This window comes from Leptodactylus fuscus, chromosome 8 (assembly GCF_031893055.1).
Source record: "Leptodactylus fuscus isolate aLepFus1 chromosome 8, aLepFus1.hap2, whole genome shotgun sequence".
NCBI lineage: Eukaryota > Metazoa > Chordata > Amphibia > Anura > Leptodactylidae > Leptodactylus > Leptodactylus fuscus.
In genome coordinates this window covers 48983161-49004180 of record NC_134272.1, presented here as the reverse complement: position 1 = coordinate 49004180, position 21020 = coordinate 48983161, and the positions used below count along the sequence as shown (strand labels likewise).

The window sequence follows — 21020 nt, the reverse complement described above, 5'->3', positions numbered from 1 at the left end:
TCCTAATATCTGAGACGGACTGCATATTGAGGACCCTTCCCTACACTTCCCCAGTCAGACTCCAGGCTTTGTTCCAGCTTTTTCTTAAAGCTGGTTTAGGAAAGTCTGACCTTTCCACATATACAAAAAAACAGGGTTCTGAGTGTACTAATGTCTTTCTCCAGTCTTGGCCCAGTGACCATCTCACTGTAACTTTATCTTGACAGGTTTGAACATTACAATACGAGGACGGGATAAAACCAGAGGTGCACATTATGCTGCTTGTAAAGGTTCTCCTGGTGTTTCTTACTGTGAATCAAGTGATATCTCAATCTAAGCGTGGAAATAAAGCTAGTTCAAAGACTGTTCTCCAAGGTAAAGAGATCGTCCCGCCGGGGTCTGAGGAGCAGTCTATTGCTGTTCCTGGAATACCTTCAGTGAATGTCTCTTTATTGGCCCGGACTTTAACTCCAACAAGAAGCTCAATATTTCCTCCATTGCCCGAACAAAAAACCTCTGACGATATGAGACTTTATCTGCTGAAGAACACCCAAGTGACCTGCAATGATGGAACCACCGCAGGGTAAGTGTATTCAGAAGAATTTGACCAAGAAGATATGTCTGATGACTTATCCTCTGCATTTTGCACTTGTAGGTACTATCTACGAGAAACCAAAGGCAGCAAACGATGGATAATATTTCTTGAAGGTACTGACTTTTTTTATTTTTATATTACTTTTACTATGTAGCCTCATGCATGTCATAATAACTGTGACTTAGGGGCCACACGGTGGCTCAGTGGTTAGCACTGCAGCCTTGCAGTGCTTGAGTCCTGGTGTTCAAATCCCGCCAAGGGCATAAAACCATCTGCAAGGAGTTTGTATGTTCTCCCCGTGTTTGCGTGGATTTCCATCCCATATTCCAAAGACATACTGATAGGGAAACATGTACATTGTGAGCTCTATGTGGGGCTCACAATCTACATTTAAAAAAAATAAATAAATAAATAACTGTGACTTATGTCCATCAAGTTCAACCAAGGAATGGAAAAGATCATGGCTCAATAATATTGCTAATAGTTCAGCCAACAAAATAACTGGTGTCTTCTCTGCTATATATTGATTGGTATTGTAATAGGTAAGGGTATGTTCACACTTCCATTATAATATCTCATTGCTGTCATTGGGTGAGAGCAGCAGACATTAATGGTAGTGGAGTAACAGACACAGTTGGAGCTCTTTCCGTCTCTGCCTGTTCCTATGTAGAAAAAAAAAAGTGTTTTTTCATCGTTTGACTTTTGTGACCAAAGGAAAAGTCCTATATGCAGCACCTTCCTCTGTCAGAAAAGTAAAAAAAAAGAAGAATGGAAGAATGCTTCTGTCATGTTTTTACATGGGGGTGAATGCAGACAGACACCAGACAGAGGGTGCTCCATCTAGATCTGTCCTTTAATGTCCGTTGCTCTTATCCTGTAAGCATTGAGATCAAAGGACCTAAAATAACAGTAGTGTGAACCCACCCTAAGCATGAGTTAGAAGACTTTACAATTTATAAGATTTTCTATCCTGAGGGCTTTATCTCTTTAAACAGGAGGATGGTGTTGTTACAGCAAAGAGACTTGTGATCTAAGATACAAGAACGTTAAGCGTCTCATGAGCTCCGCAGACTGGCCGAGGAGCAGAAGAGGTAACCTTCACCCTTTTAAGGCAGATTTGTTGCTGAAATTTTAGCTGCTGAACGTTAGTTCCATTTGTTTGAATAAAGATGTTCTGGCGTCAATATATTGTATGGCCACTTGACTTCACTTGCTGGAGAAGAGTATGGTCCCCATGGTGGGGGTGAGGAGTATTTGGATGACCTAGCCTAAGTAATTTCTATAGTTTTATACTGTGCCTCTCTGTACTTCTGTGCCAAGTGCATTAAATTGTATAAAATACTAGTATTTTTTTCAGCTAAATCATGAATATATACTTAAATCTAATCTATTATATTAGCTGCATGAAAACCGGATCTCCTGCAAAAGAAAGAAAATTGCTTTATTTTATACTAGCCAAAATCTGGGAAAATCTCTAAAAGAAATGGGAGAATTCTAAAGTTATTCTACCCCCCCCCCCCCAAGTATATTAAACAGCGACCACCATGTTACAGAGCACATTACAGTGATAATTATATCTGTCACTTTTGTAGGTTTGCAGAACAACAACTTTGAAGTCTTGTGTAAATGAGACATTTGGTGCACTGAGGGTGGGCCTTCAGCCCTGGGAGCCTTGCTCTTGTTGGTTGTAGGATGATTGATGATATAGCAGTGGGGACATCAACTCTCTTTGCTCAGGGTGGTGTAGTCCAGGGGTCTGAGTGGCAAGAGCAGTGCTTCAGGGATCTGAAGGCCCGCCCCCAGTGCACCAAATCCCTCATTTGCATAAGACTTCAAAGTTGTTGTTCTACAAACTTCAGCAGTTGAATATGCTTTATGAATACGTTCTCTTTATGAAATAAAAACTGATGATGTGGTAGATGAGAATAATATCATTATCCCCTTGTTGTTTGCAGGCATAGGGATATTGTCATCCCGACAAGATGAAAATCCTCATTGGTGGAATCTAAATGCAGTGTAAGTATTTCATGTCCAACGTGAGGCCGCATATCAGACTAGGGACGTTATACAAGACTATAAACTATTTTAGATGAATATAATAAGCTGGTCATGGTAGAGTGACACTTGGTTACTGGTTATATCCCTGCCTAAAGTAGACAATGCTAGAAATACTTGTAGCCTTCTTTAATGCTACATTCGCGCAATAGTGCCCACGTGGAACCTTTAAAGCAAAGGTTGTGTGCATAGGTTTATGACATTGGACTTTTGTTGTGTGAATGAGCCCTAACTGATTTATCTGAAGCGGGGGTGCATAACCTTTTCTGAACCAAGGGTCACATTGTTAGATGGCAGCAATAACATAGAATGGGGCCTTCCCATCAGACATATGCCATAAACATCTGGTGATGTCTCTTGATCTTATCCAGAGAATTGGGTCCTCCTGCTTCCCTATTTGGTGCTGAATTAATTGAAGTGAGTATGGCTTTCTCCATTGTAGTTTGTGACCATTATATAAACATCCAAGTGTTTTACATCCGCCATATACTACGGCACAATGGAAAGAGCCACATTAACACACAACCTTCTTTTCATTTCTGGAGCACTAAGCGGAGAAGAGTCCTAAAAATATGGTGTCAGAGATGGTTTGGGGCTGCACAGAATAGCATCACAGGCATTTCTAACCTATTGTCAGGAAACCACACATGGCCTTGCTTTCTCTCAGGTAGTCTTAGGCCAGGTTCACACTTGCGTTGGGCTCTCCCATTGTTCGGATCTACACCCACAGACCCCATACACTATAATGAAACCAGCAGCGAGAGAGGATCTCCATGCAGGACTTTTCTCTCTGCCAATTTTTGGAAGCGGCTCAGGGTGTTCTCCTGTGGTGGTAAAGCGACCGGGACACACTCGATCTTTTAGGAATACTTTTCGCTAGTACCCAGTAATGGCATTTCAAGTTTTTTTTTTTCTTCTCTTTTCTACAGCTTTGTACCATATTGCTCAAGTGATGTCTGGAGTGGAAATATATCCAAATCCAAGAATGGTATCTTTATTTATTTAACTTTAAAGTAATCTTATTACAATGCCATAATACTTACCAGTGCAACCTGAAGCTCCTGGGCCTCAATACAAAATATGTAAAGGGCCCCCAATTATCTTGTGCCATCTATAATACTGCTGTCGTCTTATGTTGTAGAGTCTTTTGGGCCTCCTCAGGATTCAGCACCTGGTAGCGATTGCTACCTCTGTCTCCCTGCACCCCCTTCCCTCCCCTTCACCTTACCAGGGATTTGCGAGCTTAAGGCAGCCCTGGAAAGAATCTAAAAGTGTCTCCATGTTATAGTTGGGTTAAAGTAACAGAAGGCAGGGTCAACACAAGTTGGTATGTTGTGGTGGTTTGAGTATGCCTTAAACTATGGACCCCATGGACAACTTTTTGAAGTCCATGTGATGATTATAATCTCTCAAAGAGACTGAATCCTTGGACTCTAACTATTAAACTGTGTGCCACCTGCTGGAGTAAACCTTGAAATTCAGAGGTATAGGTGGGCAAGAGTAGAAAATAGGCCATGTTCTTGTGTGTGTCACTTCTCCACATGAGATGGGCCAACCAGCTAGTCCCAAGCCAGGTTTGACCCGAATATTACAAATTGTTCAGCTTTTTACAAAATTGAATAAATGGAGATTTGTCTCGGGCAAACCTAAAATGGCTGCAGCATCGTACTCTTCAAACGTCATATCTTCAGACCTCAGAATATAATAGGTGGAGGGCCAGGGTATGTATTTATATAAAAAATAAATAAAAATAAAAATAAATTTCTTTATTCTCTTCACGGTGTTTGGCGCTCTCCTGGTGACATCATGTATCCGGAGCCACCTCTGAGGCCTGTGATTGGGCCATCAGCGGTCCTATGGGCTCAGCACGTGTAATGATGTCACCAGGAGGCTGCGGGATGCCACAAAGAAGCCCAAAAGAGGTCCGGGTAGGAGAATATGAATGTCTCTATTTCACTTTGACATAACTTTGGCTGTGTTTGCCGTAGAGAGCTAGAAATTGGATAGAGAGGTTCTTAGGAGCCCTAGGAGTGTAATAAACTATATTTTAAGATAATTTAAGGTGTGGTTGAGACTGAAATTATTTAATCCAAGAAGAGTCTTCGACCCAAAACGAATGTTGAGAGGTTCGCCCACCTCTAATAGTTCCCTATAAGTATGTAAGTCCCAGTGAGGTCTTGGTGTGGTGACCATAAAGTACATTCTAAAATGCAGTATTGGTGCCATATTTTTTTTTTTTTTTTTTTTTTTACTCAGAAAATAATGGGGGAATTTCTGAAGACTGGCAGCAATTCATTCCCCCACTGGTGCAAAATGTGCCTGAATTAGTCCTGAATTGTGCCTTTAGCTGCGGTGTACACTGTAACTCGTACATGCCGTGTATATATGTAAAGGACTATTTGAAATATTGTCTTTTCAAAATGTTTTCTACAGACTTTGCATTTATGGGCTCAGCAATTATACAAGAGGTGATTCGTGAATTGGTTCCAAGAGGAATTAAACAGGCAAAAAGTGTCATTCTCGCTGGTTCCAGGTAACTATGTATTTTATCTATCTATATTTCAGTGCATGCATAGTGCAGATCTATTTTGGCTCAACCGTCTGGTCTCCTGGTCATGTAAGGCAGCTGTGTGGACATGCTATTGTGGTAAACTATCCCATCTAGCAGAACATGTCAATAAACGTGATTGCCTGTGGGCACCTGTAATATGAATGATGACCATCCCTGTAGGGGGTTAGGCTAGGTTTACACTTTTTTTTTTTTTTTTTTCCCTTTCATTGCACTGGAGAACTGCTTGCAGCTTGTAACTGCAGTAATAAGTAGCACATGTTACTATACATGTCACCCGCACACTAATGGGCATAACATTACTGACATGGTAGCAGTTCCGCAGGCAAAGGCCCCACATGGCAAAATACAGCAGGACTTTGTTAAAAAAAAAAAAAGAAAAAAAAGTGTGTAAGGAATTAGCCAGAATCTCATTTACCTTACTGGTTCTGTAAAATGTAGCAATTTTTTTTCCCTCTTTGGTGGCCTAATATAATTTTTTTTTTTCCCTTCAAAATACATATTTAATTAATATATATTTAGTTTTGCATTGACCTCTACTTGCATTGTCCAAATGTAAAAATGTCTATACCTAGGACACAAGCTGCTACACTTTACCACTAGGTGGCAATATACTACCTGCTTTCAAATGACGCCTCCTATGTAACTACTTTTAATGAATACATTGCAACATGTGATTATCAGCTGGGTAGCTCAGGAACAAAGGAGCAGAATAACAGCTAGAGTGCCGATAGGCATTAGAGAGGCTATTCCAGACTTCAGAATTGCTGGTCTATCCATAACGTAGGCTGTCTGTATTAAACACTGCTTGAATTTCAGCCCTACTGCCAATCAGCTGTTTACATAAATTGCTTATTGCTGGTCTAACCAGAGGTGTAACTCAAAGCTCCCAGGTCCAAATGCAAAATCTGCAATGGGGCCCCTATCTACTTGTGCCATCTAGTATATTTGATGTAGCAGAGAAATCTATGCAGCCCTCTCGGGGTTCAGGGCCTAGTAGCATCTGCTACTGCTGCAACTTGCTATAGCTATACCACTGATGGCTTCTCCAGTCCCAAGAACAAGAGTCTTTCCCCCATTATCAATGTAGTGGTGGACACAGAATTCACTCCATTCACTTCAGTCAGTGTGCCGGAGATATCTGAGCACTGCCTCTTCTATATCCGATGCTCCCATGTCCCATATGGCCTAGTTATAGGGGCTGCAGTGGTAGCAGCCTCTACCAAGCCTGGACCGTGATTGGTGGGATCAGCAATGTCTCCCCTATTCATAAAGCTAAATAACTTTCATGGTATAGCCCTTTAATTAGTATTCCCTAGGCCTCACTATGTCTCTTGCATAGCAAAAGAGATAAAGAAAACCTGTATACTGATAGCTAAGACTTCAGGGGAACATGGCTGTGCTACGCTGTTTAACCAAGTCCCCTGGAATTAATCAGGCGTGGCGGGCACAGCGAGATACGCAGTTTGTGTAAATCCTGAGCATTTCTGTGATATCCACAGAATATGCTTCATTGCTTTAGGTCTTTGGCTTGCAGTCCTCTCAATGTAGTCTAAGGGAGTCACAAAAGGCCAGATGTCACCTGCTTTTCTCAAAGGGGGAGGCACTTTAAATGAACGTTAATCTGATGCTGGCCACATCATATATGATGAAAACCACGCAGAGTGATTAAATGCCACATAGTGTCAGGTCAGGTTCGACTTCTATACATCCATCAGCTTTCATCCAACCCTTTATGCTGCAAAAAGACATTGATGGGGATTTGTGGCCACCTCTGTGGAGCATGGACAGGAACCTGCAAATAAGGACACTAACCCCCCCCCCCCCCCATTCGCCAATATGTGAAGGTCACACACTGATCAGACATTTGGATTCTACCCAAGAACCTCTATAACTCAAGCTTAAACCCTTTCCTTGATAACCTTATGTATTAATCTGCTAGTGGGTTGTATTTTATGTTTACCACCCACACCTAATACATAGTTATCCATTATACTAGGCTCAACAACCACTGACTTTATCAGGCCAGCCTTGGCATCCACATATTATGTACTTTCAATGTATCCTTGATCTATAAGTGCAGAATAGAGGAGGCGGATGGATGCATGTACTGTATACCAGGTATCTGCTTTATTATATACATATATTTAGAACAATAGGGAACTGCATAGATGGCTGTTCTCTAAAGTAATAGTATTATCAGTAAACTTCTCATTTGGCTAAAGAAGTTCTCTAATCATAACAGTACCTTTCAGCAGAAGCGCAACTTGTAGCTCCTATACCATATAGGCGTATAGCTATATGGGTGTAGAGGCGGCAGTCACACCTGGACCCTTGTACCCGAGGTGGGCAAATACTCCCCTGCTACATAAGAACCCTCTAGTATTATAAATTGCACATGGTAGGTGAGGACCTGATATACACTATACTTTGGGGTCTTCCAGTTATACCTCTGGCCAGGCTTCCTAAGGCTAGGTTCATACAAAGGCCTTTTCCATTCTTTTGGAATTCTACTAGAAGCTTCCATTGAAGTGAATATTAGGAAATCTTTCTGCCGTTGACTAGAAGATCTCTGTGGCTGACTTTGAATGGCACGTACCACCAAACACTCTGCAAGACTAACCTATCCTTAGTAAGGTTTCCTTACTTGTCCTGGTCTCCTATCAGTGTTGAGTCTTTTGCTCTCCCTCAGGCTCCAGGTGCAATCAGTCTCTGTCCCCTTGTAGTTACACACCTGTTGGCCTACAGCTTGTCAATGGAATCCAGTCCTGGAGTCTCGCAGCTCATGAGATTTTTCTTATAGTTGGGAATTGCTATTTCCGCAGTGAAACTTCTTTTCTTCATTGTGTCTTTCCAAGTTTTTATGAGTTATGTTTTTGTGCTAGTTACAATATTAATCTCTTAAGACTTGAAAAATAATGCATGCGTCTCTCTTTTTGAGATTGGTATTGTGATCTATAGAAGGCAGTTCTCAGGCCTCTCATGTTATGTCTTCCATCATGTGTTCTAGCGCTGGAGGTACCGGAGTCTTGATCAACATTGACAGGGTTGCTTCTTTAGTAGAAGAGATGACTGCTGATACCGTGCAGGTCCGAGGACTAGTTGATTCTGGATGGTTCCTTGAAGCCAAACAGGGAAAATCTGACTGTATGGATGGAGCTTCTTGCGCATTAACTGATGCCATTAAAAGAGGCTTAAAGTAAGTAACAAGTAACTATTCATGCCTGATATCACACAAAACTATAGCTGTTGCCATACGGTGATCCTGGACACATCCATTTACCACTATTTGGGGTCTGCTTATGGACAGTCATTGCTTCTGAGGGAAAAGTACAGGTGCATCCAAGGAAATGGCAGTAACCGCATGTATCCTGAAGCATCTGATGGCAGCACTTCTCTGTTATGGTTTGTGGTATATAACTTTAGTATAGGGGTCATCAGGCTGCAGATCTTCCTCACCTGAACCAAGAGTTTTTTTTTACATTATAAGCCATATTTTGGAACCAGCCAGTCCAGCAGTGTGGACCGTATACTGGAAAAGTGGACAAATCTACTCTTCTGATGCTTTTCAAATTTATAGAGTCAGAAGAAGGTTCTTTAGCTGAAAAGGTTTACTCAGTATTAGAGATGAGCGAGTACTGTTTGGATCAGCCGATCCGAACAGCACGCTCCATAGAAATGAATGGACGTAGCCGGCACGCGGGGGGTTAAGCGGCCGGCCAACGTCAAAGCGGAAGTACCAGGTGCATCCATTCTTTTCTATGGAGCGTGCTGTTCGGATCGGCTGATCTGAACAGTACTCTCTCATCTCTACTCAGTATGGGTCTATGGAGCGAAATTATGCAACTTGCTGTCTGTATCTGCTCCTGCATCTTTGTTACTGTATATACATTTGAAATTATCCCCCCCCACACTCCCCGTTTTCTATTTATCTGCAGACTTTGGAATGGAGCGCTCCCAGAAAAATGTAGGCAGCAATTTAAAAAGGAGGATGAGTGGCAGTGCTTCTATGGCCCAAAGTCCTACACATCCATGAAAAGTAAGCATCATTATCATTTATGCCATGTTTTTTTGAGCTTTCCTAGATTTTAGCCAAGAGGCACAAACTTTCAGAGGACGCACAGCGATGCCTACACATCATAATATTGCATCCCTGCATAGGGGGCATTAGGAAAAATGAAAAGAGCCAGAATGTAAAATGTTGACCTATGAAGTAGACCATATTAGATGGTTGTACTTCCATGTAGCTGTTTAGAATCTTTAGACACCACGACTAAGCCATGACTGCATTCTCTGCACCCAATATAGTTGTGCCCTGGCCTGTGTTGCTGATGGGTAACGTCACAATAAGTGAGTGCACCCAAAAATATGTCTATGAAAATTAGAAGTTTATTGGTTGATCTACTTCACTATATAACACTTGCCAACTATTTTGGCTGTAACCTCTGAATTATAGACATGCGGGACAAGTGGATGTCATCCGTGTGCCGCTTGTGTACTGGCTGTGCTTCAGTGGCTTCTTTCACTAAATGAATAGAAGTCACGGAAGCAAGCGCTACAAAATGAGACAGGAATAGGACCTGTTCTATATTTTGTGGCCTAGACTGTTGGCCCCCACACGTGACCGTGTAATTCACAGTCATGTGTAGGGGTCCATAGAAATAAATGGATCAGTGTGCTATCCAGGAAAAACCCAGCGCACTGATCTCGCTCACGATTGTCTGCAAAAGGTCTTAGACAGACAGAATTAATGGATTATCTGAGATGGGAATATAAAGGCATGGGCATAGCAAGTAACCGTGGGGCTCCATAGCAAAACTCTATCATGACCACCTCAAATTCAGACCTTGAAAAGTGATTCTTTCAGTCTTTTACACAGGGGGACAAAAGCACATCGGGGGTAATGCATCATTTCTTGCACGCCAGTTTTCTGGTGTAGAGGAACAATACTGAAGTGCACAGTTCACATATGGCCTTTTCTTGCACCAAATGTTCTCCTTGCTTACCACATTTTACAAATCTGCGTAGTGCAGAACGGGAATTGGGGTGGGCTAAAGCAGAGACCCCTTAGCCTGAATGATTTATTCCAAAATACACCAGTTTTCTGTTGCGAGTTAGAATGGAAATCTATGCCTGCTCCTGCTTGGCGTAGATTTCCATTCCGGCACCGGGACACCTGACAGATTCACATCCTCTTCATAAATCTCCCATTCCCTGTGCCAGTTGTGCTGTTAAGACTGACTTACAAAACATCAGTCTTAATAAATTTTCACAATATGGTAAAAATACACACCGTCACATCACACTGCGCCTCCATTACTTTATTAACATGCTGTAAATTTTCCACATCGCCTTCCATAGCTATCACTAGTTAAAAGGGTCCCGTAGTTGGTTTAATGATTGCTACCCTGGTAGTTATACTCCTATTTAAAGGTAAGCAATATGGCTGCACTGTCTGCCAGAACAACTAAATAGAAAAATGCCAATATTTCTAAAAAAAGCTGTTGCCCTAAATTCTTATTTATTGGTGTATACAGCCATTTGTATGTTTTGGGCAGAATTTTTTTTATTTATTTATTTTTTTCCTAATGGTTTCCAAGTGTTGTAGTAATACATTTTCAGCATTGCTCCATTAAGTCTATTTTCTTTTGTTAAAATATAATTATCGTCAAACATAGTTCTACAGAAGACATTGAAATCTGACTTTAATTAAATGTAATAACGTCCTTCATTAGAGTAAAAGCATTGCATTGATTCCATGTACTAGAAAGCTTTTAGAGACTTGCATTGTTGTTTGGGAGTTTTAGTTTGGAAAGCCAAACAACCAAAGGGATGATTCACGTGCAGAGGATAAAATATATATATATATATATATATATATATATATATATATATATATATATATATACACTCACCGGCCACTTTATTAGGTACACCATGCTAGTAACGGGTTGGACCCCCTTTTGCCTTCAGAACTGCCTCAATTCTTCGTGGCATAGATTCAACAAGGTGCTGGAAGCATTCCTCAGAGATTTTGGTCCATATTGACATGATGGCATCACACAGTTGCCGCAGATTTGTCGGCTGCACATCCATGATGCGAATCTCCCGTTCCACCACATCCCAAAGATGCTCTATTGGATTGAGATCTGGTGACTGTGGAGGCCATTGGAGTACAGTGAACTCATTGTCATGTTCAAGAAACCAGTCTGAGATGATTCCAGCTTTATGACATGGCGCATTATCCTGCTGAAAGTAGCCATCAGATGTTGGGTACATTGTGGTCATAAAGGGATGGACATGGTCAGCAACAATACTCAGGTAGGCTTTGGCGTTGCAACGATGCTCAATTGGTACCAAGGGGCCCAAAGAGTGCCAAGAAAATATTCCCCACACCATGACACCACCACCACCAGCCTGAACCGTCGATACAAGGCAGGATGGATCCATGCTTTCATGTTGTTGACGCCAAATTCTGACCCTACCATCCGAATGTCACAGCAGAAATCGAGACTCATCAGACCAGGCAACGTTTTTCCAATCTTCAATTGTCCAATTTTGATGAGCTTGTGTAAATTGTAGCTTCAGTTTCCTGTTCTTAGCTGAAAGGAGTGGCACCCGGTGTGGTCTTCTGCTGCTGTAGCCCATCTGCCTCAAAGTTCGACGTACTGTGCGTTCAGAGATGCTCTTCTGGCTACCTTGGTTGTAACGGGTGGCTATTTGAGTCACTGTTGCCTTTCTATCAGCTCGAACCAGTCTGGCCATTCTCCTTTGACCTCTGGCATCAACAACGCATTTCCGCCCACAGAACTGACGCTCACTGGATGTTTTTTCTTTTTCGGACCATTCTCTGTAAACCCTAGAGATGGTTGTGCGTGAAAATCCCAGTAGATCAGCAGTTTCTGAAATACTCAGACCAGCCCTTCTGGCACCAACAACCATGCCACGTTCAAAGGCACTCAAATCACCTTTCTTCCCCATACTGATGCTCGGTTTGAACTGCAGGAGATTGTCTTGACCATGTCTACATGCCTAAATGCACTGAGTTGCCGCCATGTGATTGGCTGATTAGAAATTAAGTGTTAACGAGCAGTTGGACAGGTGTACCTAATAAAGTGGCCGGTGAGTGTATATATATATATATATATATATATATATATATATATATATATATATATATATATATATATATATATAAAAATTATATTTTTCCCCTTCAGCAGAATCCTGAAGAATATGTGGTGCTTTTACTGCAGATTTCACCTGCTGAGCAGGCTGGTCAAACAGCATTGGCTTAATGAAACTACATTTATATATACTTAAAGGCAGGGGCATAACTACCGTGGTAGCAGTGGAAGCGGCTGCCACAGGGCCTGGGACATTAGGGGGCCCGGTGACAGCCGCTACCGCTGCGTTTTTTTTTTTTTTTTTTTTTAATAGGCTGTTACCGCTGAATTTACTACAGCCCGTAACTGGCCCTATTTACTTACCGATCCTGGCTGGGCCAGAGTATAATGATCGGAGGCCTGGGAGAAGTAAGAAACATAAAAAAACACAGTTACTTACCTCTCCACGATCCGGGCAGGCCTCAGCTCAGGCCTAGTTGTCTGACGTCCCATGACTGCGTCCCGGGTCATGTGATGTCCGACGTCATTGAAGAAGGCCAACAGCATAGGAGCCGGGGGGACAGGAAAGAAACAGTAGTTTTTTATGTTTTTTATTCACTCAGGTCTCCAATTATTATACTCTGGGGTCTGAAAAGACCCCAGAGTATAATAATTATTTATGGGTGTCCACAGTGGGGCATAATACTGTGTGCGGGGGGCCACTGAGGGGCATAATACTGTGTGCGGGGGGGTCACTGAGGGACATAATAGAGCATGCAGGAATTCGGAGGAGGGGGTCGGTTGAGGTCGTCGGGGGGGGGGGGGGGATGTCAAAAGTTCGCCACGGGGCCCCGCCGTTCCTAGTTACGCCACTGCTTAAAGGGCCTGTTCAGACAACAGTAAATGAAGAGGAAGTCAGACAGACTTGCTCTCCTATCCCTTCAACAGCTTTCCCTCCATGGTCAACCCCAAATAAATGGAGCTGATCAACTGAATGTCTCACACCGTGGGGATATCTGCGAAAACACTGAACAGGATGCCTCTTGTGTTCAATGGGAGGTAGATTCAGGGCAAAATTTGGTGCAGTTTTTGAGGCAGAATATGCCCCAAAATCGAAAAATTCTTGTGTGTCAACATAACTAAAGCAAAATACCAGTAATGATGAGATTGGTAACTTAGTATGAGAAATCTAAAAATCTAAATGATGTCTGGTGAGAACAGACAGGAGCCTGCACTGCATGTGTATTGCAATCAGGAATTTTTTTTTATTTTTTTTTTTTGCTGGTCGTCTTTTGGTCATACAGCTTCAATAGCTTTTGGTCAAATCCTTGATTATCCAACATCCAATCATCAATTCCTCCCAAATTGGCCAAAAGTGTAAGTGTTCTCAAAAGGGAGAGTGGACTAAGCCACAGTCAGACACCCATAGTAATGACTTGTACCCAATCCTTTGTTCTCACTGGAAATATCAAACTTCAACTTGTCTGATCCATTATTTATTTTTAACCTTCTCTACATCCACTGTTGTTGAGTGTTGGCTCCAACACCAATATAAAGGTGGTCTGGTTCCACCAAAACAATCAGGTTTGGATGATTTTGCATTTGTTCAGGCCCCTAACATAAAGGTGGGCAAACAAGCGGCAATGCCATGTACATAGACCTTTTGTGCAATGCATCTGACGTTCTGATGGACTTGGATAATGGATCTTTAGAAAGTCCATGTCCAAAGTGGTATGTTGTCTCCTTGAGTATATACATATAATACAGTATGAATTATAGTTTGTATATATTTTTTTTTTTTTTTTCTTTTCTTGCAAATTTTTAAGACTTCTGTGGAGGAGGCATATGGTAGTATAGTCTAAAAATCTACGGATATGTATCACTCAGCCATGTGACAAGACTAATATGCATTAGACCCTAATTGGTGCTTTAGCTGTTTGTTACGTTAGTTTCAGGCTTCGTCAGGCTGGTCCACCAGAGAATCCTATGGTAGTCCAGGCTTTTATACAATGACTTCCCAAAACAGTGGAACAAAAATTTAGCAAAAAGTGACAAGTAGGGCATAGAAGGAACAATGTGTGGGGCATATTTGAGGCAAGAAAAGACTGCGCCAAAGATGTATCTCAACTACACCCATCTACACAAAAAAACTAGCACATATGGGCTGATTAAAATGAAGATACGTTACAGGGAATTTGTTTGCCCTCGAGTACATGTAGTTAATCTATGTACCTTCTTGTAAAGAGAACAATACAGAAAACAATAGATAATCTATTAAATATCCTGTAAAGTTTTTCTTGCCTTTTATATTGCTTTTCTTTATGCTTCAGCTTCTGCTATTTGTTTTTCAGCCCCCATCTTTGTGGTTCAATGGCTTTATGATGTTGAACAGCTAAGAATAGAAAATATCCAACCGGACTTCCAATTCATGACAGCAAATCAGTGGAACAACATACAAAGCATTGGAAGAGAGCTTAAGAAATCCCTGCGTGAAGTCCCGTAAGTGAGAAACCTCTTTTTAGATCAAAGAGTTGAAAGAGACTTCACTGACATTCATCCATAGTGACACATGTCACGGTTCTGTTCTGTGAGGTTCTGTTCTGTTCCTATTACATGAGGAAAAATAACCAGAAGACAACACCTAATTCAAGCCTCTATCCTTATGTAGAAAACGATGCAATAACATTCTACAGTTTCCACTAGTGGCGCTATGCATATATGTTATCTATGCAGCTCTCATCAAAGTGATTATCCAGGGCTATGATGGTGATCTCCAGTTCTCTTCACAGGAAGTGACCTCTTGTCACGTGGCCATGTTCCAGATCAGTCCTGTTCATTTGAATAGGACTGAGCTATAGCATGGTCATGTGACTACAGAATTTGATGTCATTGCTGAAGAGAGAAAGTGGAGCTCCGTATCATAGCCCCGGATAAGCCCTTTAACAAACTTGTGTGCCTTAAGCCTTCAGTGGCAGGGATGCTACTATAAGTAGTGGAAAGGTAGCATTTGCATCTGGGTTGCCTCTGAGCCCTCTCCATACCCTCTTCTTGACATTATGACAAATATGTCTGTCAAATAATGGGAAAAGGTTGACTTATCTTTTGCAGCCCACAAAACCAATCAGAGCAAAGCTTTCATATTATAATATTCTGAAAAGTAAAAGCCATGCTGCCATCGGTTGCTGTAGGCAATAAAGACCAAGTTCTTTTAAACAGTTTCATAATTCTGCCCCATTGTGTTTGATGGACCTTTGTAATGTAGATTGTAGTGTTGAGCATGAGGAAGGCAAAAAACCCCATGAGGATGATGCCAATTGCCCCACATCAGGGGAAAAAAAAAATCCCTTCCTGACTTCAGCTCTGGTAATCCACATAAAACCTAGGATCAACTTGTCTTTATCAAAGATCTAAAATCTGTAACCGGTAACATTTTTTTCATTCAGGAAAGGCCTCCAGGCCCTCTCTGAACTTGTACGAGTCCACCATCACCAGATCCTGTGCCATAATCTTACAGTAAAGAATGCCTGTCTGATGCTGGGGAAATGTTCTTTCCTCTAAGAATAAAGGATGTCCCCTTGTCACTGTCACAGGCCTAGGAGTAAAATGATCATTAGAAAGGTCTTAGAAAAGTCAAAGTGTAATGACCCCACATTTGTTAATCTTTGTTTATACTGTGTGGAGTATTGAGGACTACACCACTCCTAAACTCTTCCTTTTATCCCTGGCATTCTAGGGCGGTATTTGCTCCAGCTTGTTTCTCCCATACACTTATCACAACAAGGTAAGGGAAATATTAATATTCAAGAAATAGAATATCTGTTTCTATAGTCTTGTTCTCTTTAATGTACAGAATGTTAGAATTTGCTAACCAAACTAAAATGTGTAGAATGTAGATATTCTAGTGTACCCCGATTCCTCGCCATTGTCAAAACAGTGAGGGTCTAATACAGACTGGGTACTGAGAATAAGGGTCTGCTGGTGGATACTGCGGTGGGACCCCCAGTCATCAATCACAAGAACAGGAGTTGCAAGTGTCATGGAGTCCTCCACTTCTATGGGACTGCCAGAGATGGCTGGTCTGGAAATTCCATAGAGGTTTACAAAGGACTGCTGCGTTTTCAGGTGGTACTTGGGAGAACCTGTGGGCCCTGTTCTTCTGATCACTGAAGGTCCCAGGGGCCACACACTTATCTCCTGTGAGTCGGAGAAAAGTATGTATTGTGAGAAAATTCCTTTTTAACTATAAATAATATACATGAGATACCTTATGTATGTATCACAGTTTTGTTTATAGTGATATAATCCATAATATTCAGTTGTCAGCGTTGTTCGGAAGAGCCATACATCTTAATGACTGAGCTCCTGTAGGTGGCCCTATGAATACCTATATTTTCTTTCTTTTTTTTTTTTTTCCCTCCTCCTCCTTTTTTAAAGCAATTGGTTGGAGTTCCAGGTGAAAGGAGTCACTTTATCTCGCGCTTTACAATGCTGGACCAAAAGCTTTCAGGACCGGAAAGGCCAAAAGACTGTTGTTCGTGGATGCCCCTTTCATTTGATAGACAACTGTCAATGGCCGCACTGTAACCCCACATGTCCAGCCCTTCACGATCCAGTGACTGGCCAGGAAGTGACTTTATTACAGATGTTTCTAAGAATAAGTATTGAGAATCAGAGGCGAGGACAAGAGCCTAAAGGAGACATGAATCAGTTGATGGCAATGTTGAGGAACGGTGGTTAACTGGGACAATGAAATTTTCTTAATTTTTTTTTTCTTATTTTATAATAATTTTCAAAACAAAATTCCATTTATATTATTTCCCCCTCTATCAGACAACATGGACAGTGAATTTCAGTGACTGATACAAATTTTATATTATTTGTTACACATGGGGGTCCAGGAAGTTTGGGAAATGGTAAGATGGGAGCTTGAGGGTAGAGCTGTTACCATTTGTATATTGTTTTATTCTGTATCTGTTGTGTTCATTGTATTTACTGATAATGGAGGATATATATCCATGTGATCATTGACCCTCGACAAGGACAAATCTTCTCCACCAGTGTCTCCAGTATGTCAGCTATGGCACATGAGATGTCTATTCTCTAGGGATTCTTTATTGGGTGCACTGATAATGCCTGCTATGAAGAGTGCACTGGAGGGCTAAACCTATGGACTATTTTAAGCAAAAACTGAAAATAAATGTATAAAGAATCTCCAAATTTGCAGTAACTTACAATGATTCTGATGATATAGAGATCTTCGAGGTACTGGTCTACCTACTTTGAGTACACTCCTTTTTATGCAAAGGCTTCCCCCTCCCCCTTCCTGATCTCCAGCTGTTCTAAAATGATACCTTGACAGGCACAGGCTGGGGCGCATACTCAAGGTTGTAGCTTTGTAACAGCTGGAGAGTCAAAGATTTGAGTCCACTGCTCTACTGGATCCTGTTTCGTCAGATACATGACCAAGTGGTTCACAACTCTTATATAGATCCTTTGGTTGTCATGATTTAGCGGCCTTAGGCCAGAAGAACCCTAAGTTTTCTGCATTGGGTGATCCCAACTATGTACTATTAAGGTATGGTTCAACAAAAACTGAATCTTCAGATGTAACTTGGAGTTCAACGTAAACTAATCATATAAGACTTGAGACAGAGCCTGAACACAACACCAACATGATGGAAGCTGCAAATTCTTCTTGACATTGCAACCCTGCCAAATGGAGTTAAATAACTTGTTATAGGACCAATTTTGTTCTGATACAGTAAGTACATCAACATTAGGATAAATATGTAATTGGGCAAAAATCAGATGGTAATATAATCTGTTTAATAGGAAAAGTACAGCAGCTAGTAGGGGTTATGGTCTTGGTGTTTCTTCCCTGATGACTGGTCTTCACCATGCTGATACATTTGGCACACCTTCAGTTTAATGCAATTTTTTTTTTTGGCCCCCTTTGGTTTTTAATAATGCATATGAATTCCCATTCCTTGAATTGTTGTACTCTATTACTATTAAATAGTCATATAATAGAATGAGTTATCTTTTAGTTGACAGGCTGGCTTGCTTTTGTTCTTGATCAACGTAATGATACTACATATTATGTATTATGATGTTTTACCATTTGTATTCGTATACATTAGAGGCAAGCATGCTATCATCATTGAGTGTTGGGTACTGAAATGACGTAAGGCTGGGGACATTTGAAATAAGTTAGTTGAAGCTGAATCACTGGTTGCGATGTACAGTAGTGGTATAGTGATGGGATTTGTATACAAACACACAAACAAAAAAAAAAAAAACCTGCCATGTCAATTATTGCTGCAGGCTTGGTTGCATTTTTCATCCTTTTTGTAAAGATTCAAGCCAAAGACTAATACCTAGGAATTGTGGCTGAATTCCATGGTGAAAACTAGGCAATTTTTTATTTATTTTATTTATTTATTTTTGCTGCAGGCGTCCTGCTATAGTCTTTCTTCCTAGCCTTAAGTAGAATTGTTACCTTATCTGCCACATAAATGAGAACAGTGATTGGTTAAGTAATGCATGACCCTTTATCACCTTTAGTTTGCCCTTAGAAGAGACTCTGTTTGAGACTGCGGCCCTACGTTTTGGAAATACAGCTTTTTGTTGTTGCAAATTTTGCTGCAGATTTTTTGAGCTAAAAAAGAAAAAATCTAAGTTTCTGCAACATGGGGCCTCAGTCTAAATAGCAATTCTGTCCCTTTCACATATGTACCAAGAATATTAAAGCTCAGTGACACCTGCATAAACTATGACCATCTACTTTGAAAGTAATCTTTTGCTTCTAGATGATGATTCCATAATTTATATGGCAATACGAGGCGTTCCTACAAATCTGAAGAGATTCTGTGCTCTGCCTCACAAGGTCCTTGCATGGGGTTTTACCCAGTGAAAAATAATCTTACATTTTAGTTCTCATAGGTACAGCTTGTAGAGTGCCCTGTCCATAGATTCATATCCTCCGTACAGTATCTTCTATGACTACTGTTTGGTTTCATCACACAACAAGTCATCAGATTGACTAGAAGTCTAGAGAAAGCTTGTACGGTATGTTAGGAATGTGAGAGCTCGGCGGACCCTGTATACAGTAATACTGATGTCTCAGACTTACTCACTTGGTACGGTATATGATGGGATATCTCACCATATTTCTACAATGAGATCACTAGATGTGGAAAATTCTGAGTATACAAATGTTTGCACAACATCTGCTTCACATCTGGCTATTAGATATGAAGCTGATAAGTCTTTGCCTCTCTAGGCAGCATATTGTCGACAATAGTGAATGATTGAGCCAAATGTCTATTTCTGACTTGCACCCTTCTCTATGTCAGCAAGACCCTTCCCCTCTCGGGAAACCCCCCCCCCCCCTTACTTTCTGATTGTGCCTTCAGACTTTACACCAGCCCCTCTAGAAGACATAGGTCTCTCCTAGGGAGTTGGTGTAATGCTCCCATCTCCCTTATCAAAGGTGGTGGAAATGTCCCAGAGACTTAGTACCAGATAGAATAGGTGAAGTGAAGGTATCTGATTTTACTGTTCAGTAGCCAGGGTGGAAGATGATCTGAACCCCCCCCCCCTCCTTTTTTTTTTTTTTTTTTTGGTGTGTGGGTGTCCTGCAATCTCTCGTTTTCGTCTTTTTCCCTCCACTCAGTCTACTAAACTTTCTTAATGAGAGGACTCTGAGGATTTGGCTTGATTCTTCCCACTTCCTCATCTAGTTCATTATTTCTCAGGGTCTTTGCACCAAGGTTATCCATTTCTGAGACAGGGGTTGTCCTAGTAACCCAGGACTTGGCCAGCTCTCTTTCCCCTTTTGTCATTCATGGTACCTCTGCCGAGAAGATGATAGTTCAGCAGAGCTGCTAAAGGAGCTAGGTACATCAAACCCTTTACTCTCCTCACCACAGTTCTAAATTTCCAGCACCTGCAAATCCGGTGTATTATTTAGTTTCCCTTAGCTGATATCCTATTTTGTGTCAGGAAGCAACTATAGACAATCGCAGGCCGCACACAAGTGACACATCACAGGAGTCATGTGCTGTTTGTGAAGAGGTCACTGCTGAGGCCTGTGATTGGCTGAAGAAGTCACCTAGTACAGACATTACTGCTATCAGACAGAAGGCCTGTGAAGGGGAGATCAGATCTGCTGCCATTGGAAACTTAGGACTTGGGAGAGATAAGTAAAGTTTTGTAATATTCTTGGCTCTTTCAGTAGCCTGCAAAATGGTCACTAACTTTTTAGGAGACTAAGTTGTCTGTCATAGAACATGTGATTCTGAAGCAAATTGTATAGCACTTTCTTTAAGAATGCGGTTGCTTTCTTCCTGGAGAAAAAAACCAAAACCCTAAGGGAGCCTGCACTCTGAGTTTACGCTCGCTCTTTCTGAACGTAAAACTCGTTCAGAGTGAGCGGCGTAAAAAAAACAGATCCCATTGACTTGAATGGGTGCTGGCATATGCCCATTGAAATTAATGGGAGGCTTTTTTTACCTATTGCTTTCAATGTGATACGAGCGTCCCATTCAAGTCAATGGGATCTGTTTTTTACGCCGCTCGCTCTGAACAAGTTTTACGTTCAGAATGAGCGAGTGTAAACTCCGTGTGCAGGCTCCCTAAGGTTAAGGCCCCACTTTGCGGAAACGCAGCTGATTTTGTTGCAGTTTTTTGAGCCAAAGCCAAGCATGGCTACCAA

At 41.4% G+C, this 21020-nt stretch overlaps 1 protein-coding gene across 1 annotated transcript; it reads left to right on the top strand.

The window, feature by feature from the left end:
- Positions 1 to 254: 254 nt before the first annotated feature.
- LOC142216762 (palmitoleoyl-protein carboxylesterase notum2-like) lies at positions 255 to 17042 on the top strand. Its single transcript, XM_075284795.1, has 11 exons — positions 255 to 562; positions 635 to 687; positions 1570 to 1665; positions 2530 to 2590; positions 3559 to 3617; positions 5063 to 5162; positions 8209 to 8397; positions 9137 to 9237; positions 14656 to 14803; positions 16038 to 16085; positions 16739 to 17042. Exons 1-11 carry the CDS (start codon positions 255 to 257, stop codon positions 17040 to 17042), a joined length of 1467 nt encoding a protein of 488 aa, XP_075140896.1.
- The last annotated feature ends 3978 nt before the right edge of the window (positions 17043 to 21020 follow it).

Excerpts from the sequence above, each read along its gene's own strand:
- LOC142216762 (XM_075284795.1), top strand. The coding sequence starts at position 255 with ATGCTGCTTGTAAAGGTTCTCCTGGTGTTTCTTACTGTGAATCAAGTG. Across the intron at positions 1,666-2,529 it reads CTGGCCGAGGAGCAGAAGAG|GCATAGGGATATTGTCATCC; the intron begins GTAACCTTCACC and ends TGTTGTTTGCAG. Across the intron at positions 8,398-9,136 it reads GCCATTAAAAGAGGCTTAAA|ACTTTGGAATGGAGCGCTCC; the intron begins GTAAGTAACAAG and ends ATTTATCTGCAG.